This window comes from Xenopus laevis, chromosome 1L (genome assembly GCF_017654675.1).
Source record: "Xenopus laevis strain J_2021 chromosome 1L, Xenopus_laevis_v10.1, whole genome shotgun sequence".
In the NCBI taxonomy this organism is placed as follows: Eukaryota; Metazoa; Chordata; class Amphibia; order Anura; family Pipidae; genus Xenopus; species Xenopus laevis.
Window position 1 is genome coordinate 207395973 of NC_054371.1, and position 24544 is coordinate 207420516.

General features: G+C 40.0%; 1 protein-coding gene across 1 annotated transcript in view; it reads right to left on the minus strand.

Moving 5' to 3' along the window:
* Nucleotides 1-1334: 1334 nt before the first annotated feature.
* Nucleotides 1335-24544, minus strand: part of rab3c.L (RAB3C, member RAS oncogene family L homeolog) — a 67774-nt gene continuing 44564 nt past the window's right edge. Inside the window, exons 3-5 of the mRNA XM_018265935.2 lie at nt 14096-14214; nt 4213-4337; nt 1335-2494 (exon numbers count right to left, since the gene is read on the minus strand). Of these exons, the coding sequence (XP_018121424.1) occupies nt 2307-2494; nt 4213-4337; nt 14096-14214 (432 nt within the window). The 3' untranslated portion in view covers nt 1335-2306. The remainder of the gene's footprint in view (nt 2495-4212; nt 4338-14095; nt 14215-24544) is intronic.

A 24544-nucleotide genomic window follows, 5' to 3' on the forward strand; every position in this document is an offset into this window, starting at 1 on the left:
GCCACCTTAAGGCAATTTCAATAAAGAATCCAATGAACATTACAATAAGATAACCATAAAAACATAGGCCAAACAATATGCACAGGTACCATAGAAATACATAATATGCTTTATGAGAAATCCCTGGCATACTTATTAACTCCTAGGTAAACCATAGGACTGTATCAAAAGGGATTTCCCCATCTGGATGATGGTGGGCAAATTATGGTGGTTCTTGGTTTAATGGGAGGCCTAAGGTGTCCAACTGCCCGTCAATAGCTCTGGGAAAATCACAATTTTTTTTGTTATTTTACATTCCAAATAAATTTATTTTTTAAATAATTATTATTTTTGTAACCAAAGTGGAAGGAATTCCACCTGCAAACATACCTTTATCTCCTACAGACTGTTAAGCTGATGATGGCCCAGTTTAATGTACCTGGAAATGTTATATACGGACCAGAACTATACAGTATAAAATGTATTTGACATAAATCTGGTACCTTTCACGGCTTTATCTTCATCTGCTTCACTCAGAACTAATAGGATTTTCTCATATTGTCGGTATCACCATATCCTATGAAACGTCCCTCTCTGCAGTCAGCCTTGATGGTCGATAAGAAACACAAAGCTGCTTAAACCCTCACTGGATTTCACTTACATGATAAATTAGAAGGCAAAAAGGACGAAAAAAATGCTTGTGTGACGCAAGTCAAAATTGGACACCCATTGACTTTAATGCATTTGGACCAAATAGTCGCGCGTATAAAAATGGCCGCTCGCGTCAAAATTAACCACGTCATTATTGACTTCAATGCGTTTTGCACAGGTTCGCTCATCACTGGTTGGATCATTTGGATCTTGCATTCACTGGAATAACAGATCCAGTTTATCTACTCAGTCCATTTCTGCTGTGTGGTGTGATGAGAATCACAAGGCTGGCAGCTCATCCCAAGCTTGTATAAAGGGCCGCCATCAGGAATCACAGGGCCCTGTACTGCAACATTAGTAGGGCCCTCCTGCCCAGGGAGCCCAACTTATTAACTTATTACTCAACTAGGCCACTAGGTGTAGGGCCCTGCCAAAAACTAGAATGGGCCATCATGCCAAATCTCTGCTCATGAGCCACCCAAACCCCACCTGATCACCACAAGCTTGTTCATGACTAACCCATGAATCACACTTTTACTTCTCTCGGGGCCTCGTCTGCCATAGAGCCCCTGACTGCAGAACCACCTCCACAACACACACACACTATCTGATGGCAGCCCTGCTTGTATCACACACAATGGATAAGTGAGGTTTGACTGAGGTTGTCGGCCACTGACACAACAATAAAACAGAAGCAACAACCATAAGCCCCAAAGGTAAGATATTTACCAGAAAAAAAGCTGAACAAATTATCATAATGACATGAACTCAGAAAGCAATTAACTAAAAGAATACAGTAATATTTTTGCCCTTTAATAAATATTTAAGGGCATAGATTAGGGATACAATTGGTATATGTTGAGTCATTTGATGAAAGAGAGAAAGCTCTAGATAGGTTGGGGGAAATGTACAGGACACAGAGCAAGACTGGAAACCTTGAACTAACAAAGAATGAACCCAATGTATGGATCATATTACATTAATGAAAACACTCGCCTCATAAAAAGCACACTGATATTTAGAGTGTATAAAGCCATTTCTGCAAACAGCTGAAATGAATGACATTTGTTAAAAAGCAATGTCTTCTCAGGTATGGACAATTGAAGAACCCCCAGATGTTGTTTAGGGGGAAAACTGCAGCTCCACAACATCAAGGAGTGCCTCCAATTGCTTGTGTCAGGTCTAACCTGCAGTTTTCCATCTGTTGCTGAGCTTCAGCCGGGAGTTGAACATCAGAAACAGGGGAAGTGCCAAAGGATTGCCACCCCAGGATTATAATATCTCATTCTCCAATGTCTAATCCAGGGATGGTCAATTGAAGGAACTCCAGATGTTGTTGTGACTGGCGATGGGATGTTGGGAATTGCAGCTCAACAACATCAGGGGTATTTTCTATTGCCCGTTCCTGGTCTAGCCTATCATTTTATATCTGTTGCTGAACTTCAGCAGGGAGTTGAAAAACAGAAACAGGCAATGCTCCTCAGTACTAGAATATACCAGCCTCCTTCTTGCCATCACCAGTTTACCATACAAAATAAAAGCTCTGATCTGATTTTCTTCAAGTAGATATGAAGGCAGTAGAAAGGGAAAGCTTACTATGGACCTTTTTCATTTTTTTTTTTCCTTTTGTTTTTAAAATACTTATTGGCAATTGAACACACTCATGGATGAGACTATTAACATCCGCAGTTGGGTTGCTGTGGTGGTGCCTTGTCTGTTAGTCTTGTGGTCTGTTTCGCAGTCGTAGCTGCTGCGTCTGTTTCAATATTCTCTGACATTTTGTCACAAATGATATCCACCAGCCGCTCAAAGGTTTGCTTCACATTGATGTTATCTTTAGCGCTTGTTTCAAAAAACTCGAAACCTGAAAGGTGGCGGGGGAAAAAACTCTTGGTCAGACACATGGCGACAGACATAAGAGCCTCAAATATAGTGAAATATTTCCTTGTGATATATAAAATCCATAAATAACATGCAATATAATATATAGCCTTATAAATAATCACTAACATCATCAGTAATAAGATCAGGGGTGTTGCATTACCTAATGGTTCTTATGTATTCAGGAACCTTAAAATGCCATGACCTTTATAAAAGGGCTTGGTCTGTGGCCTCATGCCTTTATGTGGTCATGGAACTCCTCTGTGATTTATAATTTCCATATTATAATATCCATATGTTTTAGGCTAACTAACTATTAAAAGTAGACCTTCATTTCTATCATTGACAGTATTATGTGCCTTTGCTTGATCTAATACCTCACACACCCACATTCTTTCCCACCATAACTACTGTAACCTTCTTCTTGCTATACTCTAGGTTCAGCAGTAATGAGCAGGGACATTCACTAATGATGGGGCAGGGGCAAACTACCAATAATGGATGAAAATTGGCCTGTTTTTTGCACTTTGCTAAATGGATTTCCTACAATTTAAGTGGAGATCACTGCACTCCAGAATACAACACAAATATCTACTTCTTTCCCAACACTGCAGTTCAGCAATAATGCATTCATGAGGGGCGGCCTGGAGAGGCAGATGGGTGTCCCAGTGGACACCTTACAGCTAGTGATGGGCGAATTTGCGCCGTTTCGCTTCGCCGAAAAATTCGCAAATTTCGCGCAAAATTCGCGAAACGGCGCCGGCGTCTCGTTTTTGACGCCGGCGCCCGTTTTTCCGACGCCGGCGCCCGTTTTTCCGACGCCGGCGCCCGTTTTTGGCGCCGGCGTCCGTTTTTCGAAAAAAAATTTTGACGCCGGCGAATTTTTGGACGCGAAATTTCGCGGGCGATTCGCCAATTTATTCGCTGGCGGCGAAACGCGCAAATTCGCCGCGAATTCGCGCCTGGCGAATAAATTCGCACATCACTACTTACAGCTTCAGTATCATTCAAATGAACAAGGAGAAATGACTGAATAAACATCAGGTCTGCTTTAGCATTACTGATGACACTAATTTCTTTATAAGAGTGGTCTGAAAAATTAATTTCTCATGGAAAGCCTACTCGAATGCTCAGGAACAGCAAAGGCCTGCTTTTTTCCTGAGGGTTTTTTAGTTCTTTTACTGTATAAAGTTCCCCCGTCTCTGGCCTTGTGTATATATAATCTGATTGTGTCTGATTTAATTGCCAGCGAAGAGTATGGAAAAAAAATCTTCCTGTAATGGAGGCATCTGATAATAATAATAGTAACAAATGTGTTGGGGAACCTGTGGTTTCTGAATAATAAGAAGCACCAAGAAGAATTCTTTTCTCTCCATTTAGTTTTTACATTTTAACAAAAAGAGCCCTTGAAGGTTGGAAAGCCAATTTCTCTTGAGCCATATGTTGTTCCAAAAAAGTTAACATACTACCAACACCATCTGCAAGTGCAATTATTCTACTAATTATATTACCAGATGTAAAAATCTGTCGGCAAAAGGAATTTTATTTATCAGGCTGACGAATGAATTTATTTTAACTTAATGGGCATTTACAGCTTCACTTAAAATAAAATGGAAGCAGCAACTTATTGTTTGTATTGATAAGAACTGTTATCCCTTCCAAAACTCATGAAAGTTTTCTTTCCCAGTATGTTATCCTTACCAAGTTGCTCCGCAAGGTGTTTTCCTCTTTCAGCGGAAATAACTCTTTCATCGTCCATGTCGCATTTGTTTCCGACCAATATCACTTGGGCATTATCCCAAGAATACGTTTTTATTTGGGTTGACCTGGGTAAAGACAAAATCAAGCTGATTAATAGACTACTCAACCGCTGGGTTAGAAATTCAAGAGGCTGTGCTTAAATGGTTAGAATTTTTTAGACTGAAGAGAAAAATCCAAACTGAAGGGATGTGCCAGCCATTATCTTGTCTGAAAAATAGCTGCCCTCTTAAAATATTTTCTTTCCTTTGCTTCTGAAAAATGAAAAGAATAGCTCTTAATAGGGACGTAACTACAGAGTAAGCAGACCCTGCAGGGGGGGCCCAGAAGGTATAAGGGGCCCCAGGAGGACAACCTCTGGCTATGTTGAGGGCCCTAAAATTAATTTGATGTAGAGCCCAGTAACATCTATTTAAGCCACTGGCTCTTAAACGTACATGCCCCCCAAAAATGATAACTTGCTTGTACTGGTGGTAAGATACACATAGCCTTTACATTAGTTCCCCCACCACAACCACTGAAGGTCAGTTAGGATGAGATTTGGGGTGAACATTAGTGATAGGCGAACAAATTCGCCAAGTGCGAAATCGCGGTGATTATCTACTTTTCGCAGCCAGCAAATAAATTCACATAACTGCAGCGAAAATTCGCCCGCGTCAGAAAAATTTGGAAATGCTCCGGAAAAGTTGCTCGCATCAAAACCGTTGCACGTCAGCATTATTCGGACGCCCATTGACTTTAACGCCGCCGTCAAAATTGATGTGAGCGTCAGAATTGACACGGGCGTCAAAATTCATGTTTTTCTATTTCTCCGCCGTTTCACAAAATTTGCGGAGCGAAATGGGACAGATTCGCCCATCACTAGTGAACATTTTTGGTGTCTTAAACCTTATAATAAATATGGATGATACACAGGCCAGCCTTAAGCCAATTGAAAACATTGGGCCCATTCAGGCCTTGCACACATTGGGGCCCACACAGTGGCATAACTTCCAGTACCACAGGTGTCCCACTTTGAAGAGCTTTTCACAGTCTCACAAGACAAGACTGCAATGTCACTCTCCATATTATATAAGCACTTGCCAGTGCCTGTAGATGAGAGGCCTGAGAGATTGCTCTAGGGGCTTTTGGCAGGGGGCTGTCATTGTTATGAAATGCTTGGGGACAAAGTATTAATCTATGTGCGGAGCTGATGTAGGTTTTCTACATAGGTGGTAGCTCCGCTGCTTATGGAGGTAATGTAAACATATATATCCCAATATTTATAAATGGCACTCACATGATACAGCAACATGTGATCAATGTGTAGTATTATTAAATATCCCAGCATGCTGCCCAGTCTGGTGCCTTGGTTGCCTTCCAACACCCAGTCTAGATACCCAACCAAACTGGATCCCCCAGATCATAAGACTGACCCTCCTAAGACTCACCCTCCTGATACAGAGATGGTTTCATATATTGGTAATTTTAAATTAAGGGAAGAGGCTTAACTACAGTACAAAGGAAGCAGACCCTGCAGGGGGTGCCCAAGGGTGTAGAAGGCCCTAAATAATGAGCAATTTCAATATATCTTTGTAGAATAGGTAAACTTACCAATGTTTTGGGAGAATAAATTTAATTTGCTGTAGGGCCCAGGGCAACACCTAGTTATGCCACAAAATGGTGCCACAGAAAAGTGGTGGTTAACCAAATGGAGGAAAAGATCAAATCCAAGTCCATCAATGTTTGGTACTGAAGAGCTATCTTCCCGCTAACCACAAATGTTTCAAATTACACAGATACATTTCCAGCATTTCTAATTTTATCCTCTCCATAATTTCCTAATGGACACAATGATTTAATGCAAACAAAAAACCTAAATAGCTTTCTTACTTAGCGGATTCTGTAATGATCCGGTACAGCAATCCAACCTCTAGAATGAAAACATGAATAACTACCATGCAACTGAGCCAAATATTTCCCATTAAATTATCAACTTGTATCCACGGCGCTTTCTCTGCCCACTTTGTTTCACATGATGAATTTCATAACATAAATGCAGTTTAATTAACATGCCGCTGTGGGCTGTTCTCTGAATGATAAAGACGCTGGACTGTTAATAAGCAATTTAAAACAAGAACAAAAACTGTAACTGACAAATAATATACGGTATCTTATCAAAGAATCTTATCATTCCTGCTTTTTATATATATATATATATATATATATATATATATATATATATATATATATATATAAACTGGGTAATAGAATCAGGGCTGTTCCACGTAAAAGGGAGGTATGTCACTGCATGAATGGATTCAGAATATTGCATTGAACCCAGACATAGTATACATATGGTTGTGTTAAACTACAACTCTCAGAAGCCCCAAGAGATTCTAAGAGTTAAAGCTTAAAGGGCACCAATCATGACCAAAATCAGTTCCTAAGTAAATACATTATGTGAAAGTTCAAGAAATACGATTTTTAAAACAGTTAGAATTGTTTGTATAATGTGAATGATCAGCTCACTATTCCTTTTGCAAGTTCTCCCCTATCTCCCCTGCAGTTCTAGCTGAGGCAGCCATCTTGGATTTCACTGGCTCCTCCTACCTATATCTTCCCAGCCAACTGTAGCTCTGAAATCTCGCACATGCTCAGTTGAAATTCCTTGCTTGCTTATCAACCCTTCTAAGCTATTTTCAAATCAGCCAAACCTGTGTGTTAGCTGCTGTTCAGTAGTGCTGCCACCTGCTGGAAGTTAGTGTGTGCCCTTCATTTGCATAATGACTTTAACAGCAGGGGACAAGATAGGGAAATCTCCTGATACTTCTAGTGTAGGAGTTTACTTAAACAAGGCATTCTGGGTAGAATCCTCAAAGCAGTGCTACAATCTGAGCATGCTCCTGAAATTTGCATATTAGAGTCACAGTATGGCCTCCCTCAGTGAAAGAACCCATTTGACAAAGTAAGGGATTTTTTTAAAACCTACAGTTTTTTCAAAAAACTATATATATATAGTTTGATTGAACGTGTTTAGGTTGTACTGGTCATATTGTTAATATGTGTTTGATTTTGGCTGTGATAGGTGCCCTTTAAGGATCAACTACAGAAAGTAACAAATGGTAGCCCCAACATGTTAATTCATGCACCTGGGATGTAAAAATATCCAAGCCACTTATACCCTTAATGGGACTGCACTAGGCAAATCCATTATGGAAAAGGACCTTGGAGTCTTTGTAGATGATAAATTTGGCTGCAGCAAGCAATGCCAGTCAGCAGCATCAAGGGCAATAAGGTCTTGAGCTGTATTAAAATGGGCATAGATTCAGGACAGGAAGGGGTTATTCTTCCACTTTATAGAGCACTTGTAAGGCCCCATCTAGAATATGCCGTACAGTTTTGGTCTCCATCTCTCAAACAGGACATTATTGTATTAGAGAGGGTACAGAGAAGGGCAACTAAGCTGGTAAAAGGTATTGAAAATCTTAGCTATGAGGAAAGACTGGCCAAATTGGGGATGTTCACGCTGGAGAAGAGGCGCTTAAGGGGTGATATGATAACTATGTATAAATATATAAGGGGATCATATAATAATCTCTCTAATGCTTTATTTACCAGTAGGTCTTTCCAGCTGACACAAGGTCACCCATTCTGATTAGAAGAAAAGAGGTTCCGCCTAAATATTCTCTCACAGTTTTTACAGTGAGAGCTGTGAAGATGTGGAATTCTCTCCCTGAATCAGTTGTACAGGCTGATACATTAGATAGCTTTAAGAAGGGCTTGGATGTTTTTTTGACAAGGGAGAGATTTTTTTTTTTGTCACAGCCTATCTATTCATCCAGTTTTTATTTTTAGAAAGAACAATTCCTTTAAAATGGGAGTGTTTCATTATGAATTATCCATTGATAAATTAGATAAAATATATTATTTTTCCATGAAAATTGACCCATCAGTACTTATAATATTATTTTTAACCTCAACATGATTAACATGCAATAAAAGTTTTTTAGCTGAATCGACCATGGAGCGTATATATGTGACATGCGGTACATTTTAGGATTATAACAATGGGATCATGTATGAAGCTATCACTAGTGATCTGGCATCTCTATAAAATACAGGGATGTCGGCTGTGTTATCTCTTAAACTGTTAATATTGCTACATGCTGGGCTGGTCCTCTCATTTGTTCAAGGGCTGGTTCAACTTTAGCTTAACTTTTAGTATGATGTAGATATTTATATTAAAAGACTACTTGCCATTGGGTTTAATTTTAGATTTTTTGTGCTTTTTTAAATGATTTTGAAAGATTTTATTCAACGGATCTCCAGTGAGGAATACCAACAGCTGTCTGGTAGCTAGGGTCCAGTTTGCCCTGCATGAGAGTAGTTTGATTGAGAGACTTGAAGATGAATAGAGTTGGGTCTGAATAGAAATAACAATATACTGTAGCCTCACACAGTATTTTTGCTGTGTTTTCCAGTCTGACAGCTGGAAAACATCACTATTGCAACAATGGAGTTGTATAAACCAAACTTTGTGATAGGGAGTTACTATTTCTGCTTCCTGACACAGAAATCCTGGTTTTCTTTTTTCTTAAATAGAACTCTACAATCTGGGTTTGGAAACCCAGAGGGGTTCGTTCATTAGAAAGGCACACATGCATGCTATGACAATTCTGCATATTCCTATGTTATACTGGCTATAACCTGTTTGGTGTCTGGCAACACAGTCCTGTAGATGATGGTGTTAGTGACAAGCAGATGTCAATGTCAAGCAGATCTGATCTGAACATAGAGATATTTATAACTGAAAGTGTCAAGGAAAACAAATCAATCCAGTTATCTCCTGTCAGAGCTCTTTCAAAAAAAAACCATAATATTTCAGTGGAGTAAAGCTGGACCCCTGGTTGGATAGGGAACTGTACTGTATAGAATGCATATACAGGTATGGGACCTGATACAAGTATGGGATCTGTTATCCGGAAACCCTATATCCAGAAGATTCCGAATTACAGAAAGGCTGTCCTATAGACTTCATTTTATCCAAATAATACAAATTTAGAAAAATTCGCTTTAATAATAAAAAAAGTACCTTGTACGTGATCCAAACTAAAAGATAACTAATCCTTATTGGAAGCAAAACCAGCCTATTGGGTTTGTTTAATGTTTACATGATTTTCTAGTAGATTTAGGGCAGAGACACACACTCAGATTTGGGGATATTAGTCGCCTAGCGACAAATCTCCTCTTCTTCAGGGGCGACTAATCTCGCCCCGAACTGCATCCCACCGGCTAGAATGTAAATCGCCGGTGGGATGGCAATCGGTGCAATTCCTCACGAGGAAACTTCGGAAAATGAATTGCACCGATTGCCATCCCATTGGCGAATTCGATTCAAGATGGTGGGAGGCAGTTCGAGGAGATTAGCCGCCCTGAAGAAGAGGCGATTTTTTGCTGAGCGACTAAATCTCCCAGAATCTGAGCGTGTGTCTCTGACCTTAAGGTATGAAGATCCAAAGGAAAGGAAAGATCCGCTATCCAAAAAAAACCCCCAGGTCCCGAGCATTCTGGATAACAGGTCCCATACCAGCATCCAGAATGCTTGGGACATGGGGTTTTCTGGATAACGTATCTTTGTGTAGTATGGATCACCATACCTTAATTCTACTAAAAATAATTTAATAATAAATAACCCCAATATTTTTTGTCTCCAATAAGGATTCGTTTTATCTTATTTTGGATCAAGTACAAAGAATTGTGTTATTATTACAGAGAAAAATTAATTTGTATAAAATGTAATTATTTGTATAAAACGGAGTAGTAAGTTAGTTACAATACAGTAACATTAGAGTCAGGGGGGACACACATTGCAACAAAGATAAACACACATAGTTGCAAAGATCAAGTGCCAGGCCTGCATTTTCAGCTTCAAATGTAAAATGAGGTGGCACAGTATCCATGCCTGAATGGGGCACAAGTACAAACGGGACTGATATTCATTTTTAAGTATATATTCTGTGAATGTCAACTTGGGGCGTTGTCTCACTGTGTTATTGTCAACTGATGACAGCAATGTTGAAAGGTTTTGTAGCAGTGTTTCTGTCCATTTCTTTTAATGTTGTCACCACCTGCCTTCTTTGTAGAACAATCCCAGTGCTGAAGTCACAAAGAGACATCAAGTGATCACAGATTTTTATTAACATTTATTTTTAGAGCACCGACATATTACGCAAGACTGTGCCAACAGATCAGGCACTTCTATATACTACTTAAAGAAGCAAGAGATAAATGGGACCCCATCTGATATAGGAACATAGCTTTTTGTCCAGAATTGTCCAATGATATTAGATATGAAGGACAGGATTTCACATGGTGCCTCCAGGACCATTAGAATCCAACATGGCATGGATTTCTAAAGAGGATTTATACTTACAGCTCATTCCTCCCTACTATTATCTAACAATTAATTCAGTGGCTTTTGGCATAGAAAAGTGATTCTCAACCAATGCATTTGGTGGTGATTCTTGAACAGGGACTGGCCTGTAAATAGTAGTGAGGAATGAGCTGTTAGTTTGCATCCCTTTAAAAAAGCCATGCCAGGTTGGATTCTATGCTGTTTAGAGTACATTAGCAGGCCAGGACTGGCAATCTGTGAGATCTGGCAAATGCCAGAGGGGCTGCTGTAAGTTGCCATAGACAGACACTATTTATTGGGCTGGTGGGGGGCTGCTTGGGCCTCTGTGTACTTGGAATGTCATGGCCTATTGTGAATTCCAGTTCGGACCTGTACAATAGATTCATATGACTGCCTTTAGAGGGGTGGTATAGAATGTCCAGTTCTAATCTAATTATGTTAATTAATATTCTTCTGAATGTTTCCAGTTTTCAAATGTGGGTCACTGACCCCATCTAAAATCAAATGCTCCATAAGGCTACACATGTATCGTTAGTGCTACTTTTTATTTCTCATCTTTCTAATCAGACCCTCTCCTATTCATATTTCATTCGCTTATTCAAATCAATGCACAGTTGCTAGGATAATTTAGACCCTATCAACCAGACTGCTGAAACTGCAAACTGGAGAGCTGCTGAATGAAAAACGAAATAACTCAAAAAGCTCAAATAATAAAAAATGAAAACCAATTGCAAATTGTCTCAGAATATCACTCTTTACATCATACTAATATTTAACTCAAAGGTGAACAACCCCTTTAATATATGAAATAAAGAAGCTCTGCAATACAATATTGTAATGAAAAGGAGATAGATGATTCTTGGGTCTCCATGCCACATTGGCTCCCCTTTTTACAGGGTTACACTGATAAAAACACATAGTTGTGCCATCCTTCTACAAATATTAAAGACAGAACTGGCATCAGACTGGGCCTCAGTGAACATCTGGCATAGTATGGAAGCAGTCACCCTAAATTTATTCCAAACTGTAAATGTTTTTCGCTATAGATCAGGGCTCCCCAACCTTTTGAACCTGTGAGCAACATTCAGAAGTAAAAGGAGTTGGGGAGCAACACAAGCATGAAGAATGTTCTTGGGGTGCCAAATAAGTGCTGTGATTGGTCATTTGGTAGTCCCTATGTGGATTGTCAGCCTACATTGATACTCTGTTTGGCAGTACACTTGGTTTTTATGCAATTAAAACTTGCCTCCAAGCCAGGAATTCAAAAATAATCACCTGTTTTGAGGCCACTGGGAGCAACATCCACAGGGTAGGAGAGCAACATGTTGCTCACGAGCTACTGGTTGGGGATCACTGCTATAGATAATACACATTTGGATTAGGGAAGACAGAAGGCAGTTGATAGCTCATTAAAAATGAAAGAGCCAAACGTGTGCACAATGCAGTGGGTTTATACAGCAGGAATGAATCCAGACAAGCAATGCTTTGATGCTCACACAAGTCAGACTCTTGTCATGTACACTAATTGCCTTCTCCATATTAATATGAAAAACATTCTCTTTGATTTGCATCCTCTTTGATGACAAAACCATTGTTAGATTTGTGCAATGGGAAACAAAGAAGGACTATATGTCGACAGCCAATGGGCTTACACTAGGGCAATAACATATTTAGATATCTCGCTGTCTCACTGTTTATGGTAACTGTATAATCACTGTCTAGTGTTCAACTATGAATAACTTGGAAGGATCAATGTGTGGTTGAGAATGATCCACACAGAAGGAAGGGAGAAAGGTGGTTATATCTCCAACTGGGAATTTTTGGAACCTTGTAGGGGGCTGCAGTTTTGACACATCATCTGTTACATTGCAGTTGCTCTCTTATTTTTCTATGTAGCTGGTAGGACCAAGGTCTGGCCAAAACTATACAGGTATGCAGAATACTTGGGACCTGGGGTTTTCTGTATAATGGATCTTTCCGTAATTTGGATCTTTATATCTTAAGTCTGCTAAAAAATAATTTAAACATTAAATAAACCAAATAGGGTTGTTTTGCCTTCAATAAGGAGTCATTATATCTTACTTTGGATCAAGTACAAGGTACTATTGAATTATTCCAGAGAAAAGGGAAATCATTTTTAAAAATTTGAATTATTTAGATAAAATGGAGTCTATGGGAGATAGCTTTCCCGTAATTTGGAGCTTTAGGGCTAACAGATCCCATGCCCACATAATGAGCAGAAGCAGAGGAGTTCAGTGAAATAATGCAAGTGACTTCAATTAGTATTTTGCCTGCATTTTTTTTAGTGCCCCTGATGAAGACCCTATGAGGGGTTGAAATTCATTGGGGTTTGATGTATCTAATGAAATGGAATGTAATTATAATAAAGTATTGTTTTTTCTATTTGAGTGCTCTGCTACTACTTTACTTTAATTTATTTTGCTCAACTGATGCACTTGGAAAGAGAGAGACAGAAAGAAAGGGAGCAGGTCTAACCCATGCAAAGAGACTTTTACTGCTTACAACTATAGAGAGTGGTCTCAATGAATTGTGCCACACCCAGTCCATGAGAAATCCTTACCAAAGAGATAGAGAGGTGGCCTCATTGCCCACACTAGAGAGAGTGGAGATTCCATTGGCTGCCGCCATGTTCCCACCAGAAGAGGAGCTTGAATGAAGGGACTAGCAATTAGCTAACCTTGGGGCTAGTTTCTTCCCATGGTAAAGATACTTCACCACTACTCTCTTCCAGTATATGTTATCCGTTATCTAAACACCTCTGCCTCCCTTGCATTATAACTACCAAGAACATACGCGGGTTTTCAATAAGGCTTGGGGAGGCTAAGCCTCCCCAATTTAACTTTGAGAGAATGACTTGGAATATATTTTTTTGGATTTGACTTAACATAAATAACACAACAATAAAATCTTTCATTTCAGAGGAATTGCTTGAAAATCTGATTGTAAGAGCAGTAAGAGAACACAAGAAGCATTACATATTCAGGGACATAGGGATATGTGGAAACTACAATCTCCTCCATACCAGCCAGGATAAAACTGAATTTTAAGTTATGGATCAGTGCTGGACTTAGGGTCAATACAAACCTGTGCAAAATAGTGTGGTGGGTGACAATCTTAAAATTGCCAAGCTTGCCTTAGGTGTCAAAGCTACAAGGTCTGGCTCACTAAGCTCTCCCCAAGCTTTCCTGATAGATATCCATCATAAATTAAGCAATTGTTATACCATGTCAGACTATTTTATAATAAAGATTTCTGTTTAAGGGGCAGAGGAAATGAAAAAATGCCTTCTTTCCACTTATCCCATCCTGCTAAGTGCATGATCATCAATGAAACAATTTAATGGGCGGACCAAGCCCACTGCATTGTAAAACACACAGGGAGGCCACTTTCCCACCGGTTTTTACTTACCAGTCCTGCACTGCATTAAAGGACTCCTCGTTAGTAATGTCGTACATTAGAATAAATCCCATTGCCCCTCTGTAATAAGCAGTAGTAATTGTGCGATATCTCTCCTGCCCAGCTGTGTCCTGAAAATAAACATGAAAAGTGGAAATTAGTCTACTGAGGCCATTTCTAGGTTGTATGTTTCTGATTGGTGCAGGAAAATAAAAGAGAATACAGCAGGATGAATGCCACCATTGAACAGGTATAAGAGAAACACAGACCTGTGAACAGGAATATAATAGCTTTACATCTGAGGAAAGTAGACTATAGTGGTTAATTGTAAGCTGGTATAGCCCAGGTACATTTTGCCACAATATGATTTTGGATATTTACCTGCCGTTGATAGTGTATTGCCAAGTATGCACCCCCATTAAAAGTGCTCCAGAATAATCACTATCTATACCAGAGCAACTGCACCCTGTCCTCTCCCTCTCTGGCTTACTCTGATACCATAGTACAGCACAAAACAATCATTCTAAGTAGACAACGGCAGGTGCAAAACAGATTTACGCCAGACACTTTGTTGCACCCAGAACATGATTATATTGCAAAGAAAAAGTTTTGAATTAATCATGTATCCCCCTTTAATCATAGCAATCCACTTGGGTGCCCCCACCCACAGCTTCTGCAAAAGTAAACCATTTTGGATGGAAATTTAGGAGAGCCTTATGGGATACGTCGCAAGCTGCATTTTTGGTGCAAATGACCACTTCTTTCAATGCAGGCATTATTATCCCAGCATTTACTGAGAGATTTGCCCATTTTGTGTTGAAATAGTGCATGAGTCATTAATGGCAAGATAAATGTTACCCACGCAGTATGTGTTCCACTGATGCTTTGCTGCAGCGCCCGAGTTCTTCTTCTTTTTTATGGGAGACATCAATCAAGCCACGGGGCTTTTGCAGATTAAATAAACTGATGTACCATTGGAGCAGTGCTATATTGGGAAGCAGGGTCGAATACATTGTTCAGAGCTGGTTCTGTGTTGCTTGTCTTGCCATTCAGGCCTCTCTTTGCCTCTGCTCATTAGGTTCCATATTGTCCTATTCATTAGAGCTCTTGTGTGCACTTTGCAGCTATGTGATTGTAAGATTCAGTATTGTAAGGAGATCTGAGAGTTATACATACTTTATATGGTCCATGGTTCCTACAAGTAGCGTTTTAACATATGTTTTTCTTTTCTGGGGGGGGGCTTAATCTGGATTTTTAAAAATAATATTCCACAAGAGGGGAAGAATTTATCTAGAAGCTGGAGGGTTCAGTTAACTGGCGAATGTGTCTGGGTATAACTGAGCTTGACAATAATGGTCTAAAAACACATATTTCAGCTTTGGGGGCAGATTTACTCGAGGGCGAAGTTGCTAACGATAGCATCAATTTGCTAGCATTACCGCCTGCAGGGATATCGCCAATTTACTAACGGGCGCGGACGTCACTTCGATAGTGAAAGAGATAGACGATAGCGGTCATTCGCACTCTATTGCTAGGCGACAATTCGATGGACGTCACTCCACATATTCAATGAAATGCGGATTTTACTAACGTTACCGCTTTCGCCAGACTTGCCTTCGCCAGCTCAGACCAGGCGAAGTGCATTGGAGTGTATAGATCTTCCTCAATCTTCTGTTACTTACATCATATTTTTTAGCGGAAAAAGTTTCTAAGTCGCTGGCGTCTTTTCCTTTTTTCAGAGTGATAGGCTGCAAAAGTCCTTAAAATTTTTTTTGGGTAACCGGGTTCCCCCATACATTTTCTAACATATGGAACATAAACAATACAGTGGGCTCATGTGTAGGGCATTATAACAACTCTATTGTCTTTATTAAGGTTCCTGGACATGTGTAATGTAATGTATTTGCTGCAACATGTACGTCCATTCAACTTTAAATTTCCCGCCGTATGCAAATTAACCTGATCTAAAGACCTCTAGCGAATTGGCGCTAGGCATAATTGAACACTAGCGCATCTTCGCTTTCAGTTGCTCACATTGCCGATGTAACACTAGCAAAACGTTGCCAGTGTTCGGCGCCCACAACGAAACTCTGCATTCCAGTGAATTAGTGTTGTATCAGCGAAGTATAATGATGGGTGCTAAGCGGTCGCTGGTGCATTTTCGCTCCTCAAGTAAATCTGCCCCTTGGAATGGGCGTTATTTATATATTGCTTGGACCTTTCCACACCAGGGTAACCTTGTAACACAAAGAAACGCATGAAATTGTTGTTGTTGTTGAAATTGTTGTTGTACTGGGAAAGAGGGAATATTAGAAGCACAGGTATGAAGAACAAAGATAGAATATAGGTAACGGTACATTGCAACCTTCTACATTACTCTTAGATTTTTATTCAAATTTCTCAGAACGAGGCTCTTTTCATTAATGAAGATGGAGGCCTTGCTGTATCTGTCACTCTATCCATGGAAAACCATAACAAATAAAACATTTCAACCATAACTAGATCTCCTTCATCCTACAACTTGGGGTGGGTGATGTAGGGTTTGTTCATTCACTGAAAGGCACCAAATGGCCATATCATATCTGATTCCGTTTATATAAAGGTTCTGACATTTCTTGGGGATGCTCTATTTTAAAAGTTATTGGAGTTTGGAAAACAGGTGAAAAGAATTTCATTGGCAGAAGCACCTTTTACACTGATTTGTCCCACCATAGGTCTGTATAAAAAACTGTGCCAATGTTTGATTGAGAGATTAGAAGTATGAATGGAACAAAATACGTTCCAAAAAAGTCAGGGCTTGGAGCCAGGTGTAAACAGGGGAGACATAGGACTTGAATGCAGTTTAGGGGGGGGGGTGCAAAAGGAGAGGAAGCCAATGACTGCACAGCTGTGGTAGGGGCTTTGAAAACAGAGCAGTGGAGGGAAAATTCACTTTGGCAGAGGAAAACTGGGGAAAAAGTTGAAATTTGGAAACAGTGTTTTCACTCCAAATGTTATCAGTACTTGGCCTAAGGCTTCAACAGCCTGAGGATGAAAGTCCCAAGTGGCACTGGCTAAGGATAGATAGTGGGCTCCAGCCTTTAATCTAAAAACCCCTTACTTGTGCCAGATAATGAAGTGAACCTTAACAATTGTGAAAGAAATGGAGGTCTCCAAGTACCACCACAAGAAATTATATATCTGATTGTTTCACAAAATACCAACCCATCAACCCATGGTAGGCACACAAAGCCCCAGTATGGGATGGGCTAAGACTCAAGAATGAGAAAGCTGAAGCACTGCACATGTTCCTGAGTTACAACTCCCAGCATCCCTTAGTCTGGGAGATTTGACGTCCACAGACATGCATTTTTATTGGGGGAAACAAATCTCGCTGTCAGTCATGACCCTTAAGGTCTCAGTATGGTCAGCAATGAATGATGAAACAGCATCAGACCATAAATTTGGCTAATTTCTGTTTTTAGCACCCAATACTTTTTTCAGCAAACCTCACATTTCTGCATTGTACAAATGAGGCCTCACTAGAAACGAAGCCCTTCTGGGTCAATAGCGCATAGATTTTTCCACTGAAAGTGCTTGATCAGTGGATTTGATTACCATTCCTTTTAATATAATTTATCCTTTAATTAAAGCGTCTTAAAAGCACAGTATGAAAGTTTTTTTTAGCCTTGATTAGCTTAATTGCTAAAATTATTCTGATGAGAAAATCATAATTACCTACAATGCTCTTGTATGGCAGGTGTCTCTACCATTCCAGCATCTAAGATCAGCTGCTACAAGGGTTATTACATACAACGAGTAACCTTAAGGGATATTGTATTTTACTTTGAAAGCAGCAAGTAAGTTGCAGGTAAAACTTAGTCCCTTTGTATAATGAAGCAATAGAATTCTTAATGAATTAGATGAAAATTAAGCGTAGGACTGGCCAGATATGGGATGACTTGGACGTAGATGGCCAGCTTAAATATATTGCAATATATGGACAAACAACCCCTGTTTTGTTATCCAGAAACCCGTAATCCAGAAAGCCCAGAATTACGGAAAAACCATCTACCATAGGCTCCATTTTATCCAAATTTTTAGAATTTTAAAATTTTTAGTAGACTTAAGGTATGAAGATCCAAGCTATGGAAAGACCTGTTATCCAGAAAACCCCAGGTACCAAGCATTCTGGATAACAGGTTCCATTCCTGTATTAATTTATTTGCATTTCCCCTACAAAGGGCCAGATTCAATTCAGTGAGAAAAAGGGTTATTACGTGAAAACCTACGGATGAGATTCAATATGAGATGCAATTTAATTGAGAAATTGTGAAAACTCTATTGAAGTCTATGGGAAAAAGCTGGAAAGTTTTTTTCTTGTCCATGAGTTTTTACTTAATAAACCTTGAGATAACTCTTTCTCTCTTTCTCACTGAATTGAATCAGGCCCATAGTGTGATATGTTTTTTTTCATTTCGTATTGTTTGGTTACACCAAGTAAGCATTTTATTAATGATAATTTGTCATGACAGGTGTTAAGAGCCCCTTCTTGACTATCTTATTTTAGTAGATTGGCTCTTTGAGGATAAACTGTGTAACACCCTCTTTATTGTTTGTTTTAGGGTAGGTGGCAGAGGGGTGTAGGGGAAGACTAGCAATGAAATATGCTATGCATAATATTCAGTACTTAGGGGGTAATTTATCAAAGTTTGAATTTTTGAGCTTGGTGAGGTTTTTTAGACCTTGAATGAACTCACTTGAATGGTTTCTAATTTAAGAAAGAACTCGAATGTAAGAAACTCGAATCAGTGTGGTCGGGGTGAAAAAACCTAAATACTCGAATTGATCGAGTTTTCAGCTTAAAAAAAACTCGAATCGCTCGAATTGATAGAGTTTTCGAAGCGTAACCCACTGAAAAAAACTCAAACATGATGAAGACTATTAACATCTTCAAATGGGATATTTGCCACTGAATTCTACATGAGCTTGACAGATTTATGATGGTTTATTTTCGGATTCAAGCAATTTCCAGCTTCCGGGCTTAAAAAATCTCGAAAAAATACCGGGAACCCTTTTCTCTTTACCATCAACACTGCCTGGTTCTATGCCGATTACAATAGCTGCAAGAGCTTCTTGATCAATGGGTGTGATTTGGGGATTTTGACCCAAGCACTTGTACTTATTATAAAAAGAATAACATTAACAGGACTGCATAAAAAAGCCATTTTGTGTTTCTCTCTGTTCAGCTGGCAGCACCTGACGCATCTCAGAGCCACAACAAGCAGCAATTTGTAATCAGAAGACGGGAATGATTTAGTTTTCTTGCAAAGATGAAGCTCTCAAGTTAATTGGAACCAAATCACTCTGATATCAAAATAATTTTGGTTGATTGTGCGTGTGTATGCGTGTGTGTGTGTTAACCACTCATCCTCTGAACTGAATGGCTATCATATTGATACAGATTATAACGTACAATCTCTATAAGACAAAGGGAAATATAATATATACAGTGTATATAATTCACCATGGGTACATTTATTTAATTGTGTTTATTTAGAGGGGGCTTCACAAGCTTTACACAAGGCCTTATATCCGTGACCTGCTCATTAGCTTAATGTCTGGCGTTTGTCAGATGTTTTGTGCATTACTTACTGTCTGGCGAGCTGCAATTATAAATCCCAGTTTGATCAGCAAATCTAGAGGCAAAGTACCTGTCAGATCTGTTGATCAAACCTGCACAGTTAAGGGAGTTTTTCAGCCTTCGGTACATTAACGCTGGATACAGACAAGGAGCCCGTTCCAACATTACATTATGAAGATTTATTCACAATTCTGGTGGTGGAGACGAGCTGGTATATTTGGGGGACACAATTAACTATACCTTGTAAAATATAAAGGAAAAATTAGATTTAATATGTTTTTTTTTTAATCTAATCATTTATAAATAAAGACTGTATGAGATTATTTTACTATGACCAGAGTTGGACTGGGCGAGTGGGACACTGGAAAAAAACATGATGGGCCCTGGCTCTCGTGGGCCCAACCGACCCAGACCAGCTCCTGCCTGAGACCCTGAGACCTCTCCACTGGCCCCGATTGTGGCCACAGCAAGAGAACAGGTACATGGGGGTGTCGGAGGGGGTTGCGACTGGGGTAGGGGGGGAGTGGGGCCCCTGTGGCGGAAGCTTTGGACCCTCCACCATGACTGTGACTTGAATGCAAGTACTAAAACACTAAGGGGATGTTAAAGTGAAGCCATTTGTGCTCTCTTTGCAAAGGCGGACTGGCAATGGATCTGACCATAGGTGCCCAAGCTGAATCGGAGGATGCAGGGCAGTCCTGTTCTATATAAGAGTTTACAATCTAATATACAGATTTGCTGTACCAGATTGCCATCCTGTACGCCCATTGCCTGTTTCTGCCGAGATACTTATCTCATAGTAAATACATAATATAATACCTAAAAACAAAGTTGCGGACATGCAAGTATAGTGGATATGGCGCACTCATTATAAATAAATTCTTGAGGGCTCTTACACATGGGTGGAGTAGACGCAGTCAATTATTGTGAAGGGGGCTCTACTCACACAGATGCGCCAAATGCAGGTGAAATGCAACATGCTGCGTTCCACTTGCGTTTGGCGCTTACATGCGTCTGTGTGAGTACTGCCCCCTCCACAATAATTGTCTACGTCTACTCCTGTGCTCCCCTGCGGCTGAACGGAAGAAAGCGCAACGCATGGGAGCACAGGAAAAAACACCCCGGTGTTAGAGCCCTTATAGGACCAGGTTTCTACTAAATACATTTGCCTATATTGCACAATTGCCTGGTTATGACAGCTGTGCCCATGTGTATGAATCACAGGCATTATTGTTATATGACAGCATTGCCTCCTCTCAAGCAGCTTATGAATCACAATTCTAGAAATCCATTTCCTTCAAGCAGATTAAGCAAATGTATCCATTACACTGATTGAAGCCTCGTAATGCTTGTTTGACTCTGCAGTGGAAATTGAGCAAAAAGGTATCGCAGCAATGAAAACTAACAATCTATTACAGTATATGTAAGCACAGGTTATTGCTAAATTACCATATTCAGGGAAGAAAAACTATAGCAAACACTGGAGCTCCATCAACACACATATCTCGAGTTCTCTCTGTACCACTGCATTTTCCCAGTTGAAGGGACCAATAGGGAATCTATATTATATATATATATATATATATATATAATATCTAGGACCGGGACTGGACAGGGACTGAGCCGGCAGGGGCCCACCGGGTTTTTTCCTGGTTTCCCGCCGGCCCAGTCCGACACTGCACGGATGGTTTTTCCTGCGCTCCTCTGCATTGCACTTTCTTCCCTTCAGCGGCAGGGGAGAGCAGGAGTAGACACACTCAATTATTATGAAGGGGGTCGTACTCACACAGATGCATGTATGCGCCGAACGCACGTGAAATACAACATGCTGTGTCCCACCTGCGTTTGGCGCTTACATGCGTCTGTGTGAGTACAACCCCCTTAACAATAATTGAGTGCGTCTACTCCTGCGCTCCCCTGCCGCTGAACGGAAGAAAGTGCAATGCAAGGGAGAGCAGAAAAACCATCCATGTGTAAGAGCCCTTAGCCGAACACATATGGAATACACAGCCTTTGCAATTCATTTAGATGGATGCTGCAGACTAAACTGATTTATGTGCAGCCATGCATCTAAATGAATTGCTAATTAGCCGCACCGGCTGTGTATTCCATATGTGTTTGGTTTTAAAGGGGTAAGGTGGCAGCCCTAACAAACCCTGGAATTGAGCGCTCCTGCATTGGACAGCACTCTATCCAAGTTAGGTGGGAGAAAGCAAGCAGTCGTTTCCCATCACACACCCCTACCTGCACCCTACCTGTCGCCCTGGGTCAGACCTAGGCTTGCCACCTTTTCCCCCCCACTTACCGGCCAACATTGAGGAGGAGAGTGGTGTGATGTCAGGGGGGTGGGAATTATTATATTTGGGGGTGGGGAATTTGCATATCAGGGTGCATGGAGAGTAGGGATGCACTGAATCCAGGATTCGGTTCGGGATTCGGACAGGATTCGGCCTTTTTCAGCAGGATTCGGATTTGGCAGAATCCTTCTGCCTGGCCGAACCGAATCCAAATTCGAATTTGCATATGCAAATTAGGGGCGGGAGGGAAATCACATAACATTTTGTCACAAAACAAGGAAGTAAAAAATGTTTTCCCCTTCCCACCCCTAATTTGCATATGCAAATTAGCATTCGGATTCAGTTCAGTATTCGCCGAATCTTTCAAGAAGGATTTGGGGGGTTCGGCCAAATCCAAAATAGTGGATTCGGTGCATCCCTAATGGAGAGGTTCTGGAGAGCAGTTCGGTTGCCTAGAAGTAAGTGCTACAGGTTGCAAAATTAGGAATTACAAATCTACCAGCAGTTACATTGCTGGTAATTCCGTAATAATGGCCCCTGCAGGTGATTTCCCAGCTAGGCCAGTGAATTAGCGGCTGTGTGACAACCATAGCACTCATTGGCCCCGTCAGCCTAGGCCCATTACTTGTCGGGATTTGAAGAGGCTCCCCCAGATCACAGCCACATGTAAAGAGGAGGGATGATGTATAAGGTATAGGGTACAAGTATACCGTTTTGCAACCACAACTAACTAAGGGCAAATAAATGTGACGGGGGAAGTTGGTCCAGGATTTAAATTAACCTCCAACCTGAGAAAGCACCTTTTGGACGGAAAACATTATTAGTGAATGCATAAAATGACTTTTCTTTTTATAACAAGTGTGATAACTGTCCCATTTGCAGCCCTCCAGTTTATATTGAACTAATACCCGCAGCATCCCAGTGACAACCAAAGGCCATAGAGCTCTTGCTATAAATACGTTTACTGTATCAATAGACTAATGCATAACATCGCTGAACATATTAGTTTTATATCTTCTTCATTCTCAGCCCTCTCATCAACTCAACAACTCCAGCGAGCGGCTCCGTGTGCCCACTCCAACATAATTACTCACTGATATTTTGTGCTGAAAGGTTTCATTTAGTCAAGTGGCTCCTTTCATCCTAATCAGGCTCTAACAGCGCCAGGCACAAATGGGAGGCAGAGGTGAATATGCCACAAATTAGTAATTATCACCTGTCACATAGACATTCCTTCAATATCCTTAATAATGTGTTTTTCAGCTTGCTTCTAAATTTGAAAATTATTTCTATTAATTTACCAACATAAAAGCATTTCGGATGATGTTCTATTTTATTTTCATATTGTCATTATCCTGCAGTACAGACATAAGAAATGTTTCAGTACCTCTTAAAGGAGTAGTTCACCGTTGGGTTAACTTTTAGTATGATGTAGGAAGTTATTTTCTAAGATCATTTTTTATTATTTATGGTTTTTGAGTTTTTTATTCAGCAGCTCTCCAGTTTGCAATTTAAGCAATCTGGTTGCTAGGATCCAAATGACCCTAGCAGCCATGCACTGAAAAGAAAGGTGGGTAATAAAAAGTAGCAATGAGCATAGCAATAAGTTTGTAACTTTACAGAAAATTTGTTATTAGATGGGGTCAGTGACACATTTGAAAGCTAGAAAAAGTCAAAAGAAAAAGGCAAATAATTCAAAAGAATTTACCACTCTATGATATACTAAAAGAAAAGTGAACCACCCTTTTAAAGGAGTGGTTCCCCTTTAAATTTACTTTTAGTATGTTGTTAATGGGTAGTTCTAAGCAACTTTTCAAATGGTCTTCATTATTTATTTTTTACAGTTTTTAAAATATTTGCCTTTTTCTTCTGAACCTTTCAAGGTTTCAAATGGTCACTGATTCTGTCTAAAACAAATTTTCTGTAAAGTTACAAATGTATTGTTATTGCTACTTTTTATTACTCACCTTTCTATTCAGGCCTCTCCTATTCATATTCCTGTCTCTTATTCAAATCAGTGTATGGTTGCTAGGGTAATATGGACACGAGCAACCAGACTGCTGAATTTGCAAACTGAAGAGCTGCTGAATAAAACCTAAACAACTCAAAAATCACAAATAATAAAATTGGAAACGTGTGGTTTTTTTTACAGCATCACACATTAATGTTGCTATTCCACTGGGCTCCATTTAATCATCTCTACTTTAAAAAGTCATTATATCCCACCTCCACTTTTTATTTAAACTCTTCTTTCACAAACTGCAGATGCTCCTTCATTATTCAGATCTATTTCCAGGACTCTGAGTGACAAATCATTTACTTATTGCTTCTTATTCTTTGCTTAAAATTCCCCCAACCCATATCTTAACTTATTTCCTTTTATCTTTTATTAAGCTCCCTCCATAGTGCCGCCATAACTTGCTGGCCTTAAACAGTAGCAGTGGAATAATAATCTCTGGGAAGGGAGTGTGACTGTGGGATAGCAGGTATAGTAGGGAGAGATGGTGCCTATAGTAACAGTGGATAATAGTCTCTGGGAAG